Genomic DNA, 21,061 nt, shown 5'->3' on the forward strand with positions numbered 1-21,061 from the left:
GGAGGTGCAGGGGAAGAAACAGTTTCTCCAGCCTGCTGTTCAAACACCCTCCCTGGGTCGTCTCTTCTCCTGCCTTGTATAACTCACCACCTGCTTTCTAACTTCAGTAGTCATTGAAAAAGCCCCCCAGAGCCCCGTGGTGCTCCCAGTGACCCCCCAGCCCCTCCTTGAGCACCAAGTCTGAGAGGCTGGAGGGACATGGCACAGAGGATGGGAGGCGAGACTCTCCCACCTTGTCTTACAGTCAACCAAGCTTCCAGTCAGCTGGATTCACCTCATGTCCAGCAACTGAAGAGAAGGAAATCACATCTGCTCAGCTGCCCACCCCCGGGCTGTGGGAGAAACCAGGGAGCACAAGGGCAAGGACACCAGGTTGTCCACCATGGCATAGGGATTCTGGCCACGTGGGAGATACTCCAGTCGCATGACAAATAAAGCCTTGGCCAGAGGGCATGGGGTCTAGACTGAAACCAGTCTCTGAGATTAGTTAAGGACATTATTTTCAAATAAATGGGCATTTTCTAAGGTGATGAGTCATTTGAAGGTGGTTTTTGGCTTTGATGTCTTAGCACATACTGCAGCTGGCTTCTTTAAATCATTGCTTTTTAAAATCCCCAAGGTAAGACTATCCACAATTTCTCCTCCACTTTCAGCACTATCAGTCTTTCATGGAGCCACATTATTTTTATCTGATTACTCCTAATTTTACTGGTGAGAGTCCCCTGGAGTAACAGCCCTTGCATCCTCACTCATGCCTTTGAAGCAGAGAGGTTCATGATTTGGAAATGTGAGTAAAGACTTACTGGGACTAAAAAAAAGCATCTCATGCAAGGAGAGATAGAAATAAGCATTTAAAAAATCTTAAATACTCATTGTACCTGAGTTGAGACTTTCTGCCATGGGTAATTCAATGCAGTTTAACATAATATTGGGGACCTGACTCTCGTTTCACTTACCTCACTGGAAAAACAGAATAAACCCATTCTATTCAGTGGAACAAAACCATTGTAACAGGGATTGGAGGTCACCAGTAGGCGTATGAAATCTAGGCAAATTTACATGATGTAGGAGTCCCCAGTTTTTCAGCCACAGTGTAGCTATTAAGTGAACGATCAGCGGTTCATTATATCAGTGTTGGCACGCAGTACAAGGTAGCAGATGACTGGGTAACACATTTCAAACGATCGCTGTGAACCAGATTCAGCTCACGGTTTCATTGAGGGCTGCTCACCATTATCTCCTGCAGAGATCTTTTCAGGCATTGGCTTCAAGGGAGCGGGCACCACAATGCTCTCTCCCTATAGATCGATAGGTGTAGAGAGAGATGGAGCAGGAGATCGATGATCTGTGCACCCCTGCCCAGCAGAACCAGGCTGGGCACTGCAGAAAGCAGCTCCTACATGGACCAGCAGAGCTTCAAAACTCCACTGCAGCATCTCCTCCTAGCCAGGGTGGAAACCACTGCCCATCCCTGCCCTCCGAAGACAGTTCGTGCTGGGGCAGGGCCAATAAATAGATCCTGTTTACATCTCCACTTCCTCACTCTAAATGTCAGGAGGGTTACAGGGTGTATTTTGCTTTTGTGCGCAGTGTTTGTGAGGTTCATCCCATATTTCCTGCTCTTGATTTTGCCCGTGTATGCACTGATTGTGTGGATCCTGCCTTATCTTTATCCCAGCTAAACTTTTTTATCTGGACTCTGCTGTTTGTTGCTTAATACATCCCCATAGTCATTCGGCGGCTGAACCCATGCCTTGTGAAAAGGGGCAAAGAAGTGGAAGGGCACTTACAGTAGATTTACAGACTTATTACAGTAACCAACAGTTTGTACCAGACACTATACAGCCAAAGCATTGAATAGGACTTCAAAACCTATTCAAATACAGAAATTTTAGGCTGATTTTTCTGTTATTTCTCTATCCCCCACCACGGGCTCAAAATAGTACTTTTCAGTGCACAGACTCATTCTGGCACTACTTTTCCACATGGGTAAAAGAAAGATCCTGAGCACAACCACACAGCTCTCCAGCAGAGACAACAATTTGCCGCTCTGTGCCTCCAAACAACTCTCCGGCAGCGGTGGTGGCTGGATGAAGTGCTCTCCTGAACGCTGAGGGAGGAGGAGCAGCGCCCATGACCCAGCATTCTGCCACGGAGAAGAGCCGCTAATGGCATTTCTTATCTCTTGGCAAAAGTTGTTTGTGATCGCAACTTCCATTTCCACCCATTCCCACCTCCCATTAGACCAATTTGTCTTCTGCAGCGAAGTAGAAGAATAAAATGTTTGTGGCGCTGGTACCCATGGTCACCTCCGTGGCCAGCAAAGCCAGCTGTGCAATGCAACTTATTTAGAAAGTCATTGCCATGATTTAGAGACAGCCTGGTGTTTTCTTCACTTTTTCCTCACTTCTTCTTCTTCATCCTTCTGATTTTTGCCACCAGGACTGCTGTCTTCATTTCTGGCTTCTACCTCAGGCAGAGACGCCTGCGATGCCAGCTCTGCCTGGTCCATCGCTCAGACTGAGCCAATACCTGCACAGCTCCTGGAGCAACAACGTGCCCCATCTGGGACTGATGATCAGGTCATAGTGCTCCAAATCCATAGGAAAACTTGGAAATAGTGTAAATGTTGCTGCATCCGGTATCCATGTCCAAGAGCAGGGCTTACAATCCCAAAGCAGGCACCTGACCTCTCCAAACTGCTTTCTGACCCGTCCTGGTTTGCAGACCCTCTCTTCCCAGGAGGTGGCTGGAGGGATCCAGGCTACAGATCCACGTCCACATTGTTTGGTGGTAAGGTCAGTTGTGCCAGCTCAACGGATGGATGGGATCATGAGAGTATGGGAGCATCAGGGAAGCCTCTGGGGTCACTTCCACTACACCAGATGAACCCCAGATGTGGATCCAGTCATACACTGTTTTTTTCTTTACTCCCAAAAAGCTGTGTGCCAAAGCCGGCTCTCCTGAGGCAGCAGCTTTCCTTCTCCCAGAGGGAGGGCAGGGAGCCAGGGATCGGCTCCCTGAGGTGAGCCAGGCTGCAGGGCTGGGGCTTGAAGCCCCTCAAAGGGCAGCGGTGTTTGGATGTAGGAGCTTCAGTCTGCACTGAAGACAGAGCCTGCTGGCAGATCTGGATTTCAGCAGGGCTAAAAAATCCCAAAGTAAAGACATCCTGGGATTTAAATAGGATATGCCTTACTTAAACGTTCATTCAGGAAAGAGTTTAGCTCTTAATCATTCCTTCTTGAGCCAGAAGGGAAAGATCAGTCTCCTCCGGTTTTCACCTATTGTACAGCACCCTCTGAAAGATCATTAGAGCCTTAGTGATGTTTAGATATAACGGTGACAGGCACATCACCAACTCCTTAGAAAAATAAATTTGCTTTGACTGTTGTAAGTTAATTGGGGATTTATTTTCTTTAAAGCCCAGAGCCCCACCTCTTCGGTGTCTGGGTTGGTTTGAATAGGACTCAGAGGCCCAACATCCAACCTGGGCTTTGAATAGAAGCCCACAAAGCATTTGCTTCGTTCAGACCCCAAATGGGATGGCGAGTGCCCAAAAAGTGAGTCAGTGAGGTTCTGTGAATCTGTTTATCAGACAGCAACAATCATTTGTGGAAATGTCTTTTGTAGCAACAGAAGAGTCTATTTGATGGTAGCACTGACTAATGTAAATGAGGATTAATTAATGTTTTCCTGCAGTGATGTTGGCACTGATAGCGCCTTATTCATGTAATTTAATTTCTATTGACAGGCTGCTAATGGAAATGGATAGCAATGGGTGTCTCTTCCATCAGGCACGCTCTGCCACAAAAATAATTCTCCGAACAGGCAGTTGGACTCGTTCATTGCTGGAAACGTGAGGCAATAAAAGAGGATGAGTCAGAAATGGGAAACAAAGGGACTTATTGTCTGATTCACAGCAGTCATCTCCCAGATACTTGAACCAGGATAAATTTGGGGGTTCAGGTCTGGTTTGGGCTCTGCTGCCCCTGAAGCCCAGTTTCAATTCAGCCCGAAATCATGGATGTGTGGCTTCACAGCGGGAAGTGAGCAGGGGGATGTGCAGGGAGCCCTGTAGCTCAGGGCTTGGGAGGGGAAAGGGTCAGCTGCTGACCTCTGCCTCCCTCACAGCCCAGCACCGTGACTGGGGCAGGAAGGGTATGGCCAGGAGAGACCAGGGTTAATATGTACTGAGTCAGCTCTTTCCCTGCCCACAGGGCAATCCTGCATGTACAAACACAGAGGAGTTCTTATGTTGAACAGGTCCCCAGGAAAGCCACTAGTGTTGTTCTAAAGCTAGAACTAGAAACAACCACTGGTGGTCAGGGATGGTTTGAGTCTTTGGCAAGACTCAGGTTGGGATTTCCTTATGAACTGAGAAAAAAATGCCAATTTTCTTCCAGGGTTCAATCCCATACTTTCTGCAACTGCTCTCTTCAATGTTTTGAAGTGTAGCTGGGGAACTGCAATTTGTCAGAAATCACGGAAGAAGGAAAGCAAAAACAAATAATCTAGTGAAAAAAAAAAAACAACATATTTCCTCTTACCTAGCTCATTCATGTACAAAATCCACATACAGATTTTTTTTTCTATTTTATGTAATTAATTCTGCACATTGCTTACTTCTTGAGCAAACATAATGCTTTCTAAGTGTCCATGGGAACTCATGATGAATTTCCAAGGGACCATGATTTTATCCTGTACTGAGGAAGTCTCACACAAGGCTGACTGAAAGATCCTCTGTGTGAGTGGGGAATTACCACACCGTCAGAGCCCGACACATGCCACTGCCCCTCTCCTTGCAGAACTGAATGGCAGGAAACCATCTTTCAACACCTCTGTATCTTCAAGCAGCACCAAATGTCTGACACTGAAGAAATTTTAGCCTTTGAAGATCTTCCATATGATCGCCTTGAAATACTCAAGGCTACATTTTGGGTCGTACTCCAGCTCATATGACAGCCAGTAAAAAAATACTTTGAAATGTGAAATGTGCTTGGTCATAGTAAGTGGTAAGGCTGGAACAAGAGGAACATCCCAACCTGGAAACAAGGCACAGCAGCACCTCTCTGAGAGGCAGGAGCAGCCACAGCAAGAGTCTTGTGGCTGGTAGCTGCCCCCATAACTCTGCCTGTCCCCACATGTACCAGCCTGCAGCTCTCCCTCTAATCTGATCACCCATTTACATGCTCACCATTAGCATTTGCTTAATCCTCATACCTTCACTGAACTCCATCCTCGTCCTTTCAAAGGGAGAGCAATAACTTCTCCCCTCCGGGCATGCTGCTACTGCTATCCCCATGCTCTAACCGAACTGGAGGCCCTAATTTGATGCTTGTGCTGTGCTTTGCCCTGATTGTGTCAGGAGCAAGGAGAGTCCAGCACCTCAGAAAATGAAATCTTTGCCATCTAAAGCGAAGCACCCTGAACCAGAGGATACTGAAGTTCTGAGGGGCTGTGATGTCCAAGTGGACCGCAATGCTACCCCATACATCAAGGTGTGGGTCTGGGTGAGACCAGCAGTGCTCAGAGCTGTTCCCTGGGTGGTGGCAGCAAAGCTGTGCTGTCCCAGCCTGCACAAGCCCTCCCAAGATCCTGGTAGCTGAAACCATTGCTGCTGTAGCAATTTATTCCCCACTGCCTTCTGGGGTTTTTCCTTGCTGCTGTGAGCAGGGAGGACCCCAGCTATGAGGACCAGACCCCCTGGTTCCCACCATGGGCACATTCAGATGAGGAGCCAAACTCATGGGAAGTTCCCCAAGAGGGCACCCGCGTCTGGCTGGGATACAGCAGCGTTCTCCGTCCCTCCTCCCGCCAACGCTGAGTCAAAAATAACCGAGGCTCTCGTTAGCCAGGAGATGAGGAGCGGAAACAGCTCCCCAGCCTCGTGCTCAGGGCACCCCTACGGAAAGCACTCTGCATTTAAAATTAAACAGATGTTGAAAGAGTTGGGGGAACAGGGACAAGAGCACAAGGCTTTCCACTCCCTGCCGTTAGGCAAGGCCAGGGTTGTACGGAGATATAATGGCCATCATCACACAAGCTCACAAGGCTACAGAAAACAGGCAGGTTTCCAGGGCTAAAAAAGCCTTCTTTGGGTTGGGAAGAGAAGCAGCAGTTCCAATCTAGGGATATCTGTGCACAATTTCTTGAGTTTAACTTGGTTAATTACTTAAGGTAAGCGAAAAGAGGGGTTAGCACCTGCATGGAAGAGAGGACTATTAGCAAAGTGATAAGGTTAGGGAAAAAAAAAAGAGCAAGAATTACTGCCTAAGGAAGGGAGAGAGGTTAGTCCAAGGTAAGACCCGAGGAAAAGTGTTAATAAAAGCCTGTGGATTCCTCGGCTTTTTGCAGTCAGCAGCGCTATGGAGGCTGGTTTCCAGGCTCACCCTTGTCACAGAGGTATTTCTCCCCTTTGCCCTCCTTTCCTACAAGCACCTGCCTGCACAAGGTCCGAAGCATCTCATCTGTGACCAGACAGCTCGCCCACTCTTACAGAAATGCTCTAATTAGGCGATGGTATGGGAAGTGACTCCAGCCCACCTCCCATCCCCTTCCCTGCCTGGCTCAGGGAGCTGAGCAGCAGCCCCGGCCCCTTTTGATGGGGATGCCAGATGGGGGTTATGCAGTTTGGCTTCTCTTTCCTCTCTCGGCATCTTACAGCCATGCACAGCGGCTGCTGCCTGGATCAGGCCCCTCATTGCTGACAACATCCTGAACCTCAGTGGGGCTCAGGCAGCAGGTAGGCAGGGACAAGCAGGAATTCCTACCCAGATCCCAGGCTTCTAGGAGACTCATGGGAGAGTGGGCAACGCAGTGGGGTGCCAGACAGAAACTGCAGCTGCATGCCACAGGATGCTCAATGCTCGATGCTGCCAGTTTGTGCTCTGGCCATGCCTACGCGTACCCCTTCTCTGGCAATTTGGCTGTGCTGATCATCAGCTGATTTTACAGGGCTGCCCCCAGGCTTTGCTGCCAGGGTGTGTGCATGGGCAGTTCGCACCCAGTGCGCAGCACCCATGGGACACCACGGCTCGGGGAGATTGTGCCGAGGCTGAGCATTGCCCCGCTCCCGCGTGAGCAGTGGTGGGTGCCCAGCAGCACCCTTGTGTAGGTCTTGAAAGCCATCGCCCAGACAGAGGTGCTGCTAAGGAGGCTGGGCATCTCTGGGGTGGGTTCAAAGAAGAGTTTTGAAGAAGAGGTTCGACCTTGGGTGCTTCCTCCTATTTTTATCACCTGTATCCTTTGCTGAACACAGTTTACAGCAGCCTCAAGCCAGGTTATGGCCCACTGGAAGCACGAGATTGCATGGAGGCTGGCAGATGCCACATTGCTGGAACTGAAGCAGTTGCACAGATGACAGGGTGGGGAGGTGTTTTGTGAAAATCACTTTTGTACTGTTACGGGATTTTGCATTTTAGGCATTGACAAACAAATTAAAACTCACTTCCATACATTTGATCCCTGAGAGGCTGAGCACTGATCTGCAAGCTTGCTTATTTTCTGCTGGGGTACCAATAATTTCTTTTTTTTTTTTTTCTTCCCCCCCATGCATTTGCTGCTTGCTAAGTGTGTGAACTGACCTCTGTAAATACGATCACTTAGATCATCTGTTGAGGAGATGTGTCTGACAGAACTCACTTTCTGCTGGATCCATCAAGACTGCCTGGCAGCGTCTGATGAGCGTGCTTGCTGATCTTCCCATAATAACAGTGTGTCACCCTACATCTGCAATGCTCGTACCCCACACAGGCTTTTCTGTATCTGTTTCATTTACAGAACCTAGTAATTACCTATTTTACATGTGAGGATATTAGTGGCAGCCTGGCATTGTTCAGCTCACGGTGTTTCACCGGAGGTTGTAGTCTGAGAGGTAAACAAACAGTCCATTTAATAAGTACCAAATTCTGTCAATGCTGGGAGTTGCTATGGTGAGAATTCCCGGCACGGCGCTGCAGCCCTTGGTCACTCCAGGCAGACAAACGTGGGCGTTTCGGATCACAACACTCTGTTTACCAAGGTAGGTCTGAAACGCATCGGAGGGCAGGGGCGGAGGTTGCTGGAATGGGGAGCCTGCTAAGGAAACCGCCAGAAACAAACGCTCGCAGATGGGGAGATTGAGGAATAATCAGAAAACCATCTCAGGTCAGCAGTGCTGGATTCAGCGCTGGCTGAGAGCTGGTTGGTTTCTGTTGTATTGGTATTTTTCAGGGCAACCCAGAGAGCTCAGAGATCCAGAGCACAAAATCCCTTGGCACAGCAGCCAGCAAAGGCACCAACGAGCAGCTGCAGATGGAGAAATATCTGCTCTTTCAGCCCTCGGGGACGGCTGCGCAGAAGAGATGAGAAGGCTGATAGCACGTTGCTTGATCTGCCTGCTGCATCCTCACTGTGCAAGGAAGATTGCAGGCTCCAGGGCTGTCAAACCATCAACTTTCACTCGGTTTGACAACAAACTCGCTTCACATATATGGTTACATTTAAAGAAAATAAGAGGAGGGAAAAAAGAAAGCTGTCGGAGCAAGTAATGTCCACAGATGCTTCCTAGAAGTAGAACGTTATTTTCCGATCTGGCACCAACATTTTAGCAGCCTATAAAAGGTAAAGTTGGTACTACAGCCAGCCATTTGTACTGTACAAATAAGAGCTGTGAATATATTCTGGAAGTAATGGCAGAGAGGACCAGATGGGAAATGAGCAGCATTCATTCTAATTTAACAAAGACAGCTAACCCAGAATATGCATTAACATGTAGCATTTTTCATCTGCCTCCATTCAGAACAGATTCTCGGTATCATTTCCAAGCAAAGGAAATTGAAGGAATACTTACTCCTTGGTGAATTACTGTTCTCTCATAATTGGAGAAGTTTGGCATCCAAAGCTAGGTGTAATATGTTTTGCCTGGAAATGTATGCAAGGACACAATACGAAACCCTGCGTTTGGGCGTGCGGCCAGCTCCCTGTGTTTTGGTCCATGCTGGATGGATCCAGGGTTTCAGAGGCCCCAGGTACATTGCTGGCCTGGGGAGAGAGATTTCACCCGGCGTGGCAGCGAGGGGAGGCTGTGCCAGCCCGACAGTGGGTCTGACATCAGAGCTGGGGGGTCTCTCTCCAGACGGGGGTCAGTTTGCACATTAAAGTAACAGCAGGTCCGATGCCCTGTTCCCTTGCAAACACACATCGTGGCTTGTGCGCGACACATATGCTTTGGACACACACGTTGAGGGCCAAAACCAAATTCAGAGGCTAGAAAACCCTACATCTACATTTTTAAAACACAAACTCATTTCTGGCTCTTCCAGGACTGCACCGAGTAGGGTGAGCCTGTTTGAGGGGAGGGATCCCATGGTACAATAAACTGTGGGATTTCTTCATGTGTTTGGTAGAATCTCTGATCCTATTTTTAAACAAAGAACCATTTCCATTCCCTCTCTCGTCTTTTTTTCTTCTTAAACATTTAGAAGAGATTAACTACAGAAAACAAGCCACATCCTGAACTTTTTTTTCCAGCTTGAATTCAATCTTTTTATTCAGAATTGTTCATTACTGGAACCTCTCTCAACTTCCAAGCTCCTTCACGTAACATTTCTGGTTTTTGAACTGCCGCAGCTCCCCCAACGTCCCCATCCTGCTACATCACAAAGCCAGACTTTTATAATATCCTGCTCAGTGGAGCCCTTTATTTAAAACATACCATTAATTGATTATAGCAGTGCAACTTCAACACATGGTTAACGAACAGGTATGAGCTCCATTCCAGAGCACTCTTGCTTTATCCAGCAGGAATCACAGAATCATAGAATCACATACACAGACACAACCTGTGTCGGGTCCCGGAGCTTTTTCTCGGCCACTCAAGGGTGTTTTCTCAGCTTTTTACGCAGCCCCCAGGCCAAATCCTGCCCAAAGAGTGTCCCTTCCTGAACTGAAGGCGGGGAGCCCCACCACAGAGCCTCTCTTAATAACAGCAAACAGCGTGAGAGCCTGGAAACCAGCTGAGGTCAGACCAGATCAACATCAAGTTTCTGTCTGACCTTGAAAATCTGATCAAAATGCGCAGCTCTGGCTGTGAGTTGACACTGTACACAAAATGCTTTTTGTACAACTGAAGGATCAGGTTTAATGGATCCTTTCGGTCCCTTAGCAGAACTACATTTGGAGTGGCTACATATAACTCCTTGCCAGTGGTCTGTCTCTCTCAATAACGCGTACAATACATCCAGTTGGTATGTGAAGAAGCCACTTTCAGAATCAGAACGGGATCTCCAGCTTTCCAGGCGAAGGCTCTGCCCTTGATCCCAGGGACAGCTGTACTGGCTGGGCTCTGCGGGGAACCCAGCGCACTGGGCGCAGATCAAATCCGGCAGCGGCCCCCGGGCTGAGGTCTGCAGCGAGCACCAGACCCGTCCTGGCAGACTCACTCTAAATCCTGGCTCCCCCAGCCCTGGGATTCTGCCCCATCGGTTCCTGCACCGCTTCCTATGAGGTGACTGCACCAACATGTATTTGCTGTGCAATTTGCTGTGAATAAGACACGGTGGAGCCTGCTGAAAGCAGTGACAGCCTGTTTCACTGCCCGCTTCATCGCTGCTTCGTGTGCTAACCAGGTGCAAAACTGGCTAGCACAGTTTATAAAGCAGTACTGAACAATGTGAGGCTGCTGCTGTGAGCACGCTACAGACCATCACTGCCAGGAACAAAAACGCAGGGTGGGAAAAAAATTCTTAACCTGCAATAGCGTGCAGTACAGTGTACCAAATCATCTGTGCCCCACAAGCTTTTTTTTTTTCAGTGCTTTCAGCCTCTGCAAAGCTAAGGTGCAGCTTGTGTCCTATTAATTAGGGCTAAAGTAATGACTTACACTGGCTTCTGAAATCACAGCCTTGCTGGCTAGGGCAAAGAAAGTGGCATGAATCTTCATAGGCAAGAAAGACTAATAATCGCTCTCCCTTCTCCCTTCCTCTAAAATCCTCCCTCACCCCTCCTCTCCCGGAACAAACACACTTTTTAAAAGGCTTTTAAATAATCTCATGTTCCTTAACAAAATTACAGCAGCAGTTTCCTCCTTTAATAGCACTCTTCTTCTTAGTAATCTTGTTTTAGCTACAGTTTTTGATGGAGAGCGCTGGTAGATGAATCATCTGTCGCCCCCCTTGGTTATTTTGCCTGGCTTCAGGAAGAAGGAATTCTGTTTCGGAGCAAGGTCTCTTGTTCAGAAGAAGCAGTTCTCATTTATGCCTGCTTTTAACTAGGAGTGATAAAAATTTTATTTGAATGGTTAATCAGGGCATAAGCAGATGAATTGTGAATGCAACTCCGATCCAGCACAATGAATGGCATGGTCCTGGCTTTGAGTCACTTATCTGAAATGAATTGAGCTGTCTTCTGCAAGCTGGAGGTCTGCTCCTGCACATTGCCTTTGTACAGAAAGCGCTGGAAGGCACTGGCTGAAAGAAAGGTCAAAGACCGACGGAGATCTGAGCGTTAATGGAGACACGGGCACAAGTATTTTAGTTCAAGAGCTCTTATGTGGAGGATCACTTCTCTGACCACCTCAGCTATACAGAACTCCAAATAGAGAAATTTTTAGAAAAAGATCTGATTTGATTTATTGAAATAAGAGAGGCTACACGTGCCAGTGAGGGAGAAGAAAAATTGCATGAGCATGCATATCAGATTAAATTATGCATCAAGCAGCAATTCAGATAAATGCATTAGTAACTGGAAAAAAATTATTGGAATGTCATAACTATTTTTTTTTTCCTCATCAGTGTCACTGTGTAAGTGCACTACTGGACCTTTGCACTGGAAGAGCTTCTCTTGCACATCTCCACTGCTGAGGCTGGACTGGCACAATGCTCACACTGGGACATCACCCATGTGGTGTTCAGTAGTGCCATGTACAAATCTGCATTTCCTTAGGTATGACTGCTTTACTTCCAAGCACATTGTGTTACAGTGGTCACTATGTGACAGAGGACCCTAATACAAAGCAATCCCTCCTCCTCCTCCAGCATTGGGCAGATTTTCCAGGTGACCAGAAATAGTGGACAGTATCAGCGGAGGATGCTGCTGTATGAGACTCTAACATCAATGAGGAATGCATGAACCCTACTCCATTGACGGTGAGTAGGATGCTTTTAAACAATAAGATGAAATAATAGCTTTAAATAGCTCATTTTTTTTTTCTTCTGTCATCTACCATACTCTCCACCTTACTCACATTTAAGTTTAACAAGCTGTGAGCTGGTCAAGGCCAACCACATGGCTAATGTTGTGAAAGGAATGGCTGTATGAAGATAAATGGAACCAATACGGGGACAGACTTTTTAGTAGGGCCTGTAGCAATAGAAAAAGAGGTAATGATTTTAAATGAGAAGGAGGCAGACTCAGACTGGACAGAAGGAACAAAATTTTTACAATGAGGGTGGTGAAACACTGGCCCATGTTGCCCAGAGAGGTGGTGGATGGCCCGTCCCTGGAAACATTCAAGGCTGGGTTGGATGAGGCTCTGAGCAACCTGATCTGGTTGGAGATGTCCCTGCTCCTTGCGAGGGGGTTGGACTAGGTGGCCTTTGAAGGTCCCTTCCAACCCTAACCATTCTATGATTCTATCTATGTAAATACATCTGATACCTCAATCCATTGCATATTAACAATTCACTGTATAGATAGATATCTGTTTTCCCCTCTACTCATTGAATACATTCCTTCCACAGACGTAGATTTTTTTTTTTTTTTTACATTTTTCTGAATTTTGCCACCTTCTCTTGGCAGGACAACAGTACTTCCTGGTCAACCACAGCTCCTGCTCTGCCAAGTGGTCCAGACACAGGAGAGGGATGTCAGGTCTCTATCCTCTGACAGCAGACTATCAAAGATGTCAGTGGCTTAGTCTGAATCCAGATTGGGTTTCAATTGAATAAACTTCTAACTGCATCTTAGATAATTTCCCTATGAGTTTTCCATGGGAATTAGAGATCTGAGTTGGCTAGAACCAACACATTCAGAGCAGGTTTTCTCAGCATTGGTCAGATCAGTTCACGTATGAAAGGAGGAAGGGAAAATTCCTTCCATGAATAAAGCACCAGCTATTTTGGTCACGAGTGGTATCAGCTACTTAAAACTCTTCTCCTGGAAATGAATGTGTGGCTGTGCAGGTGGTATCACCAAGAAGACTTTGACTTGCTTGAACTTGGATGGATATTCCAAGAAAAGAGAACTGGTGATCAGAGCTAGCACTCAACTCACAAAGCAGGAAGAGCATGTCTGTGCCCTGATCTGCTGAATTAATGCAACTAGGATTCACAAGTACTGGTTTCAAAAGTGAACAGGTAAATACAAGCATCAAGTACTTGGGCAGAGGTGTATAAAGTAGGGGAAATAACATTACTCATAAGAAAGTCATTGGAGGGATCTTGAAAAGGATAACAGATCACCTGATGAAATAATGCAAACAGCATAAGCAATAAATAAGAAGAGATTAAAAACTTGATACATAATCAAAATGAGAACAGAATTTGACTCTAACCAAAGAGAAGGAACTGCTTATAACATGCAAGAGGAATGCAGCTTGGGTGAGAATGACCATGAAACAACAGAGTTCACAACTTGTAGGAAAGGAAGGAAGGAGAACAGCAAAATAAATACAATGGACTTCCAGAAACCATATTTCAAAAACCTCATAGAACTGATAATCATGAGAAACAAGTCTCAGAGAAAAGAGAATTCAGGAAAGTTGGCAGCACCTTAAAGAAACAATGGTAAGGACATCAATTCAAAAAATCCCAACACAGAAGGGAAAGCAACTGTCATAAGAGATGGACGATTTGCTTAAATCATTACCTTCATTGACCTCTAATGCGAGAAAGAGTGCAATCAGAAAATAGAAAAGAGATTCACTTGCATGTGAATGTAAATGGATAGGCTGAAAATGTAGAGATCAAATTAGAAAAGTGGACATGTAAAAAGAAATTCAACCAACAGGATCAACAGGATATCAAGAAAACATAAAATACATTAGCAGGGACATGAAGACCGTGGAAGAACAGCCCTATGGGGAAGGAATGCTAGCAATGCTTCCTGTGAAGACAGTGGAATTACTTGCCTTTTTTACTTCAGCTTTCAGTAAAACGACCACTTGCACTCGAATGGTTAACACAATTAGTGCCACGGATGACAAAGATCTCAGCCTAGAAAAGAGAAATAATAAATGAAGAATACTCTTTAAATATCCTGTGCTTAGACCCAACAAGGTGTCAGAAGACTGGAGAAGGGAGACGTAACTTCTTTTTGGAAAAGGGAGGAGCTGGAGAATAAAGCACAAGTCAACCTCATTTGAATTATCAGAAAGAACTGGAAACAAATAAAGAAATCCTCTGTAAACATCTGGAAAATAACAAGGAAGTGAGTAACAGCTAACACAAATTTGTTAAGCCACCCAGATATTTTTCCTGTTGCTGGGGCAGCACGGCAAAAACTAGTAGATGCAACAAATCCATCCTTTTTTTGGGATTCTGACACTCGCATCACACTCTCACAACCAGAAAACATGATTTAAAGCTCCAAGGGTAAAAAGCTGCTCAGTGGAGGGCAAACCAAACTGAAGTCGACAACATCATGCTGTTGGAAAAAAAAGAAAGAAAGAAAGAAAAAGGAACATTAACGCAAGTATCATGCTTGCGTACACAGCCAGGAGTGACTTCTGCCTGGTCTGTGATGTATTCCTCCCAGCTCATTTAGGGCTGCTAAGATCTCACTGGAACTCTGTGTCCAATTTGGGGTACTGGATTTTAAGAAAGTTCAGGGATGAGGGCAGAGAGACTACAGTAGGACCACGAGGATGATCAAGGGCCTAGAAAATACGGTCTACAATCATATAAGACCAGAAAAATACTTTTTTTTTTTTTTTTCTTCATTTTAAAGAAGAGACATCAGAGGGAGGCACGGCCATAATCTTCAAATACATAAAGGGCAGCAACAGAGAGAAAGGCATAGGCTGTGCTCCACGTCTGTCACAAATAGGTCAAGGAGTGGAATCAAAGCACAGCAATACAGTAGCATGCATTTTCTGATGGTTAACCACTAGAACAGGTTGTCACAGATATGAAATGTCTGTCTGGGGATGTTTTTAAGAAGAGGTGGGATACTCATCTGTTACGCAAGAAACAAGCACTGCTTGTCCTTCCTTGTGGAATGGGATAAACTAGGTAATCTCTGGATATCCCTTCTGACCTTATTTTCTGTCATTCACGCACTTGGAAAGTCACAGGTAGAGGTTTCTTTGAGGGTGACTGCAACGAACCTTAAGAGGAAAGGCTAGCTGTGGATACTGGATATTCAGTCAGTTTGGAGAAGGCTTCTCAGATGGGCTGTTTTCTGAAAATCCACAAAGATAAGCCACTAGGAGAGCAAGAACTTCACTTTTAAGGGAGTGAATTGAGTCTCAGAAGTCAGAGTGACCAGTTAACACCTCCACCCTCATCCCAAGTGTTAACATTTTAGGCAGGGCTTTGAAACATGGGAGGTGACCAGGTGGAAGGAACTCTCAAAGCTCATGTTCACTAGAGCTGCTTCATTTTATGAATATTACTGGTCTTCAGTACCAAGCTGTGCAAACTGAGACCAATTGACTTCTCGGGCCAGACTGAGCATATGCTTCTGCTGACAGAAGACCAGGCCCCAAAAGCAGAAAACATGCCAGGCAGCAATGTTGAAATGATAGGAAACCACCTTCTTTCTGCTCTGGAGCCTGCAGAGACCAGTGCAAGCTCACAGCTGGGCAACCACTGAAATAGGAAAGGGTGGTGCCAAGGTCTCAGCCCCTTTCCTGGCACAACTTTTGTCAGGCATAACTTTACTTTCCTCGTAGTAGTCGGGAAGGAAGACAGATATAAGCACTACCTTATGCTTTCTCTGCTTGGTCTTCTCTTCAGCTGTACTAGCAGCAAAATCCTAAGAGAAACCACTCCCAGGTCTTATACTGGAAGATATTTAAAAACAACATCCTTGCAGTTCAAGTCTGCTTTGCTTCCATGAAGAGCACACATATGCATGTATACACTTGTTAAAGACATTACATGAGCCATACAAATCCAACAGGGCTCTTCAGTCAAAGTCAAGGGAGAAGACATCTCTACCCTGCCAAGTCCACAGCAAAGCTCAAAATACCTTGCTCCAGCCAAGTTCCACAAAGAAGAAAGAAAGAAAAATTCTTCTCCTCTGGTTACCCTCTAGCTCTCCTCCTGAGCAGTCTTCTCCATTCATATCGTTAGCCCTGGCCCACAAGGCTTCTCATGGAGGAGGAAGGAGAGAAATTAATTCTTCGCAGCTGGTTCTGTCCTGCAATGCCTTGCTCTCAGGATAGGCAGCTGTAGGCTTTCTGGCCAGAAAGGGACGGTTAACTCCTACTCTGCCAAGTTTCAGATGGACAACATCCAAAATGATCTTGCTTTAATTTTCCCAAGTAGACACATTCTGGCCTGGGTAAACGAGATATTACATCCACGTCCGTACGCATACTAACGAATGACATCCCTATACCTCTGCCGTCTCCAAGGCAAGTGGATAAACTCTGCCCCTTCCTAGCTGCTATGATCCTCCAGGGATGTTTTATGCAAATGATTTAATGAGCATACTTGCAAAGGATTTGCATGCAGGCATAAACTTAACACAAGCACACAGCCAGAGCGCAAAAGCCAAAATCCTGGCCCAGAGGGCTGGGAACAAGGAGGTGCGGGATGCCGGCGCTCCACCCTGCCTGAGACTGGCGGTGAGCACTTCCCTCCCTTGCCAGAGGGACCGATGTTCTCCAGTCTCGTCCCTCGTGCATGATGAGTAACTGCTGACTGCAAGCTCCAACCCCGGTTAAAGTCAAGCAGGAGTTTCCTCAGCCCTATTTCCAGCCCTCTCCCATGCTCAGTCCTCCATTCCCACTTGCTACCCTCAGCAGGAGTTGCCGGAGAAAGGAGGAGCAGCTGCAGGAGGAAGCGAGGGAGCAGCAATGGGAGGATATTTATGGGTTTTTATCTGGATCTTGACAGTCCTTGTTTTGGAATGGAGGGAGTGAAAGAAGAGCACCTCAAAGCTTGTGCTCAGCATAGGGAAATTTATGTCGGCTTGCCCTGAGCAGCAGGGAGGTGCCTACCTGGACAGGACTCCACGGACAGCCAGGCAACACAACGCAAAGGCACAGGGACCCTTCTTTGGGAAAGGCGAAAGGAGGATGAGCCCTCAGTGGGTATGGAAAGGTCCCAGCCTCACTCGCCAGGGAAAGAATGGCTGCCAGCACGGGGCGCAGCCAGATGCAGGACGCTGGGAAAAGCGGCGGGTTGGGTGACAGCAGGCTGGGCTGCAGGTGTGGGTGTAAGAGGAGACACGTTGCACTTGGCAGCCAGGGCCTTGAGCGGGCCTTGGAGAGCGCAGCTGATTGGGAATGAGTTATGGAGCTGGCCGCCTCCAGCGTGCTTGCTCAGAGCGAGGGAAGCCTGGTCCCAAGCTGAAAACGGGTGGAAAGCGCCCGGAAACGCTGGAGCAAGAGGAGGGCAAATCCTGCTACTGCACCCCTGGATGCAGAAGGGTTCGCTGGCCTGTTGGAAGTGTCCAAGGCACCCCAAGGGCTGCACAGGACCTTTTGTGTTTCATTTTACCTACCTTTATCTCCCCCAAAATGCCAGTGGGAGGCAGCCCCCGCGGGAAGGCAGGGAGTACACGGGAGGGTGGGCTGTCCCGTTCACGGCTGGTCCTGCAGGGACGGTCTGATGTGGTTGTCCGAGCTGTGAGGGATGGTTCCTCTCAGCCCTGCTCAGCATTCACCTCCAGATCTGGCCACTGGCCTTTTTTAAAAACTTTTATGTTAAGAAATATTTTTGCCACGTTTCCTGAAAACCGTCACTCTCCCTGAATAACTAAAATGAAACAACTTTCTATACCTGAAGAAGAATAGAATGAAAGTCCACGGTACTTGAGAAATAATAAACACAGTGAGAGAACTAAGGAATTCAGGTTGTAAATGGGGCTGCAACACCAAGAAGAATAAAATTAAAATTTCCCAGAGCAGAGAGGATGGCTGGAAATAGCTGCAGCTCCCCTCTCTGCTCCTGTGAAGTCAGGTCACAGCGAGAAAAGGCATTTTAAAATGGTACCAGAGTTTTTGAGTACTGCAGAATATTTACAAAGGTGAAATGAAAGCACAAAAAGAGCACGCAGCACGCTCAAGGTAACAAAGAAATTCTGAGATGCAGCAGGTAACCGAGCTTAGCTCTGTAGAGAGTGAGCATATGCTGTAACTACTGGATCATCTTTCTTCTGTATTACATTTGCTCAGCCTGGTGATAAAAATATATGTCTTCCTCCACGGGCATATTGACTGCATAATGCTGAATGTAGATTATGAAGTTTTATGTTTGTTTATGATGATACATGCAAGCAAAATACCTGTCTTGCAAAATATTTTGGCTGCCATCCACTGCAAAATAATCATTAGGCAGAAAGCTAGTCTAAGAAACTCCTTCCCTTCAGCCACTAGAAAAATTAATTAAAAACTGAAAAACATTTCCCTATCCACTTGGAAGCCAGCAAGCAGTGCAGCTGGGCAAGGGTAGGGGCCCAACAACGTTTCTGATGAGGAAAACATAGTGGCCAAGGTGCTGGCCCTCCCTTAGCTCTGCTTTCCCTTTGCCGCCTTCTAAAGGTGGTTGTACCAGAGGTTATCTTAACCAAAAATATGCTAGAATGCAGTTATGTTGGGAGCCATAGTTTCAAAGAGAGGACACATAAAATAATCAAAAACAATATTCACTGCTCCACTTCAGAGAGCTCCTGTTTGAGCTCCGGAGGGATGAGAGGGAAAGTAGGGGATGCTGTAAGGTGAATCAGGACAGCAGAGGGGTAGGCTCAGGACAGCGGGGAGATAGGAAACCAGAGCAGATTGTGGCGAGTGGAAGACATGGGTGGGGAAGGAGAAGCAGGTCTGTAGGTGGAGAAGCAGGAAAGCAAGGGGAGCGGGGCGGACAAGAGGATTTTGGAGAGCGGCTAGCCAGCTGGCACACATATAGCAGCTGCTGCTGTGTCAGCCTAGGAGAGTAGCTGCAGCTGCAGGCTGGCCATGAATAGCAGAGAAGCAGCGTGCCGGCTGGCTGCTGGAGGGACGGGAGGCAGCCGGGGCGCTGAAAAGGCAGGGGGAGGCTCTGTGAAAGGTTTTCTGCGCAGGGGAACATGACAGCCCTTTGATTTCTGAGCTGTTTGTTCTCCAATTGTCCACTCGGTGGATGATCAGTACTAAAGAGTTAAAATGAGGAGAGGGGGGAGGGAGAGAAACAGAAGGAAAACTTGGGTCCTAAGAGCGGATCTGGGCTTTGATGGTGTATCCATAGCATGCAGTTGTCTGGATGTATAGCTTTCATAGTTGTCAGCAGGGATCAGAATCTCAGGATGCTTAAACTAAAGGCGAAATCTCTGCTCGGTTACTCTCCTAGTTGCTTGAGCCACCGCTGGAGGAGGACATGATCCCACCACTTGGCCATCTGCTCTCTGTACCGCACATGGCGCTGAGAGCGCTCTATAAGGGATCCTGTGTGAACTCCTACGTGGCTGCGGGTGTGCACACCCTTTGTGCTTCTACAGGAGCGTGGGTGCACACACCCCACGTGTTCCTCCACAGCCACGGGTGCATGCACCCCAAACACTCCTCTGGGGCTGTAGGCGCTCCCACCCTCTGCGATCCTCTACAGCCACGGGTGCATCCACCCCAAACACTCCTCCACAGCTTGTGGGTGCATGCACCACGCATGCTTTTCCACTGCTAGGGGTAATCCCACCCACTTCTCCTCCACAGCTACATCTGCATGCACCATGTGTTGCTCCTACATGGCTGTGGGCACTCCCAACCAGCACAGCCCTCCATGGCTCTGAGAACACACATCATGTACTTCTCCACAGCTGTGGGTGATCCCACTCAGCACAGTCCTCCACGGCTGTGGGTGATCCCACTCAGTGTACTCCTCCACAGCTGTGGGTGCATGAGCTATGCATGCTCCTACGTTGCTGGGATGCTCCCACCCCGAGCCCTTCTCTTTGACCCCGTTTGCTTGCACCACATGTGCTCCTCCACGCCCGCGTGTGCGCACATCCCGTGTAGTTCTACATGAGCGTGGATGCACACACCCCGCGTGCTCCAACACAGCCGTGGGTGCACTCACCCTACCCACTCCACGGCCGTGGGTCCACCTACCCCACGGCTATACCCCCAGCGCTGCGGGCAAACGCATTCTGCGCGCTCCTCCGCAGCTGCCGGCGCTCCAACCTCGCGTGGGTACACACGTACCCCACGCGCGTTCCCCTGTCCCTGGCGGACCCCCCGCTCCCGGCGGGGCAGGGCGAGGCAGGGCGGGGGCCGACCGCCCGCCGCCCTTTAAGAGCCGCGGCGGGAGCGGCGCTGGCCCCACCCGCCGGCCGCGGGGCCGGGCCGTCCCCCTCATTAATATGAAGGCGGCGGCAGCGGCGGCGAATGGGTAATGAAGCTGTCACTCCGGCACCTACTTGTTGGGTGTCCGCGTAGCCGAGGCGCACAGAGGGCGAGCGGAGCCCGCGGGAGGGGAGCGGCGGCAGAAGCGGCAGCGGCAGCAGCGGAGCGCTCCGGGCGGCCCCGCCGGCAGCCCATGCCCTGCGCCCACCGGCGCGTTGCGGGCGGCTCCCCCGCCGCCCATGCCGCGAGCGGCCGCCGGTCCGTGGCCGGTAGGCTCGGCGGGCTTCTCTGAGGCAGCGGCGGCGGCGCGGAGCAGCAGGCATGAGGGGAACCGGCCGGCGGAACCGGGCCCCCCGCGCCGCCGCGCTCGGCCTGGCGCTGCTCCTCGCCTCCTGCGTGCAGGTAGGGGGGCGCCGCGTCTCCCTCCTCCCCGCTCCGTCCCTACCGTGCGCGTATCATATAGAGAGATATAAAATATTTTATATATACGTATATGCCGCCGTCGCGGCGGGTTTAAACCGGCGAAAGTTGGAGGGAGGCACCGGGGAGCGCCTGGCCGCTGTCCCTGGGCGCGGTAGTAACGAAGCTGTCTCCCCT

The 21,061-nt window shown here is 48.4% G+C and overlaps 1 protein-coding gene across 1 annotated transcript in view; it reads left to right on the top strand.

Moving 5' to 3' along the window:
- The first annotated feature begins 20,669 nt into the window (after nt 1–20,669).
- JAG2 (jagged canonical Notch ligand 2) overlaps nt 20,670–21,061 on the top strand; it is a 71,499-nt gene continuing 71,107 nt past the window's right edge. Inside the window, exon 1 of the mRNA XM_086749709.1 lies at nt 20,670–20,866. Within this exon, the coding sequence (XP_086605835.1) occupies nt 20,786–20,866 (81 nt within the window). The 5' untranslated portion in view covers nt 20,670–20,785. The remainder of the gene's footprint in view (nt 20,867–21,061) is intronic.

Source organism: Chlamydotis macqueenii, chromosome 5 (assembly GCF_036417535.1).
Source record: "Chlamydotis macqueenii isolate bChlMac1 chromosome 5, bChlMac1.mat, whole genome shotgun sequence".
Taxonomy (NCBI): Eukaryota; Metazoa; Chordata; class Aves; order Otidiformes; family Otididae; genus Chlamydotis; species Chlamydotis macqueenii.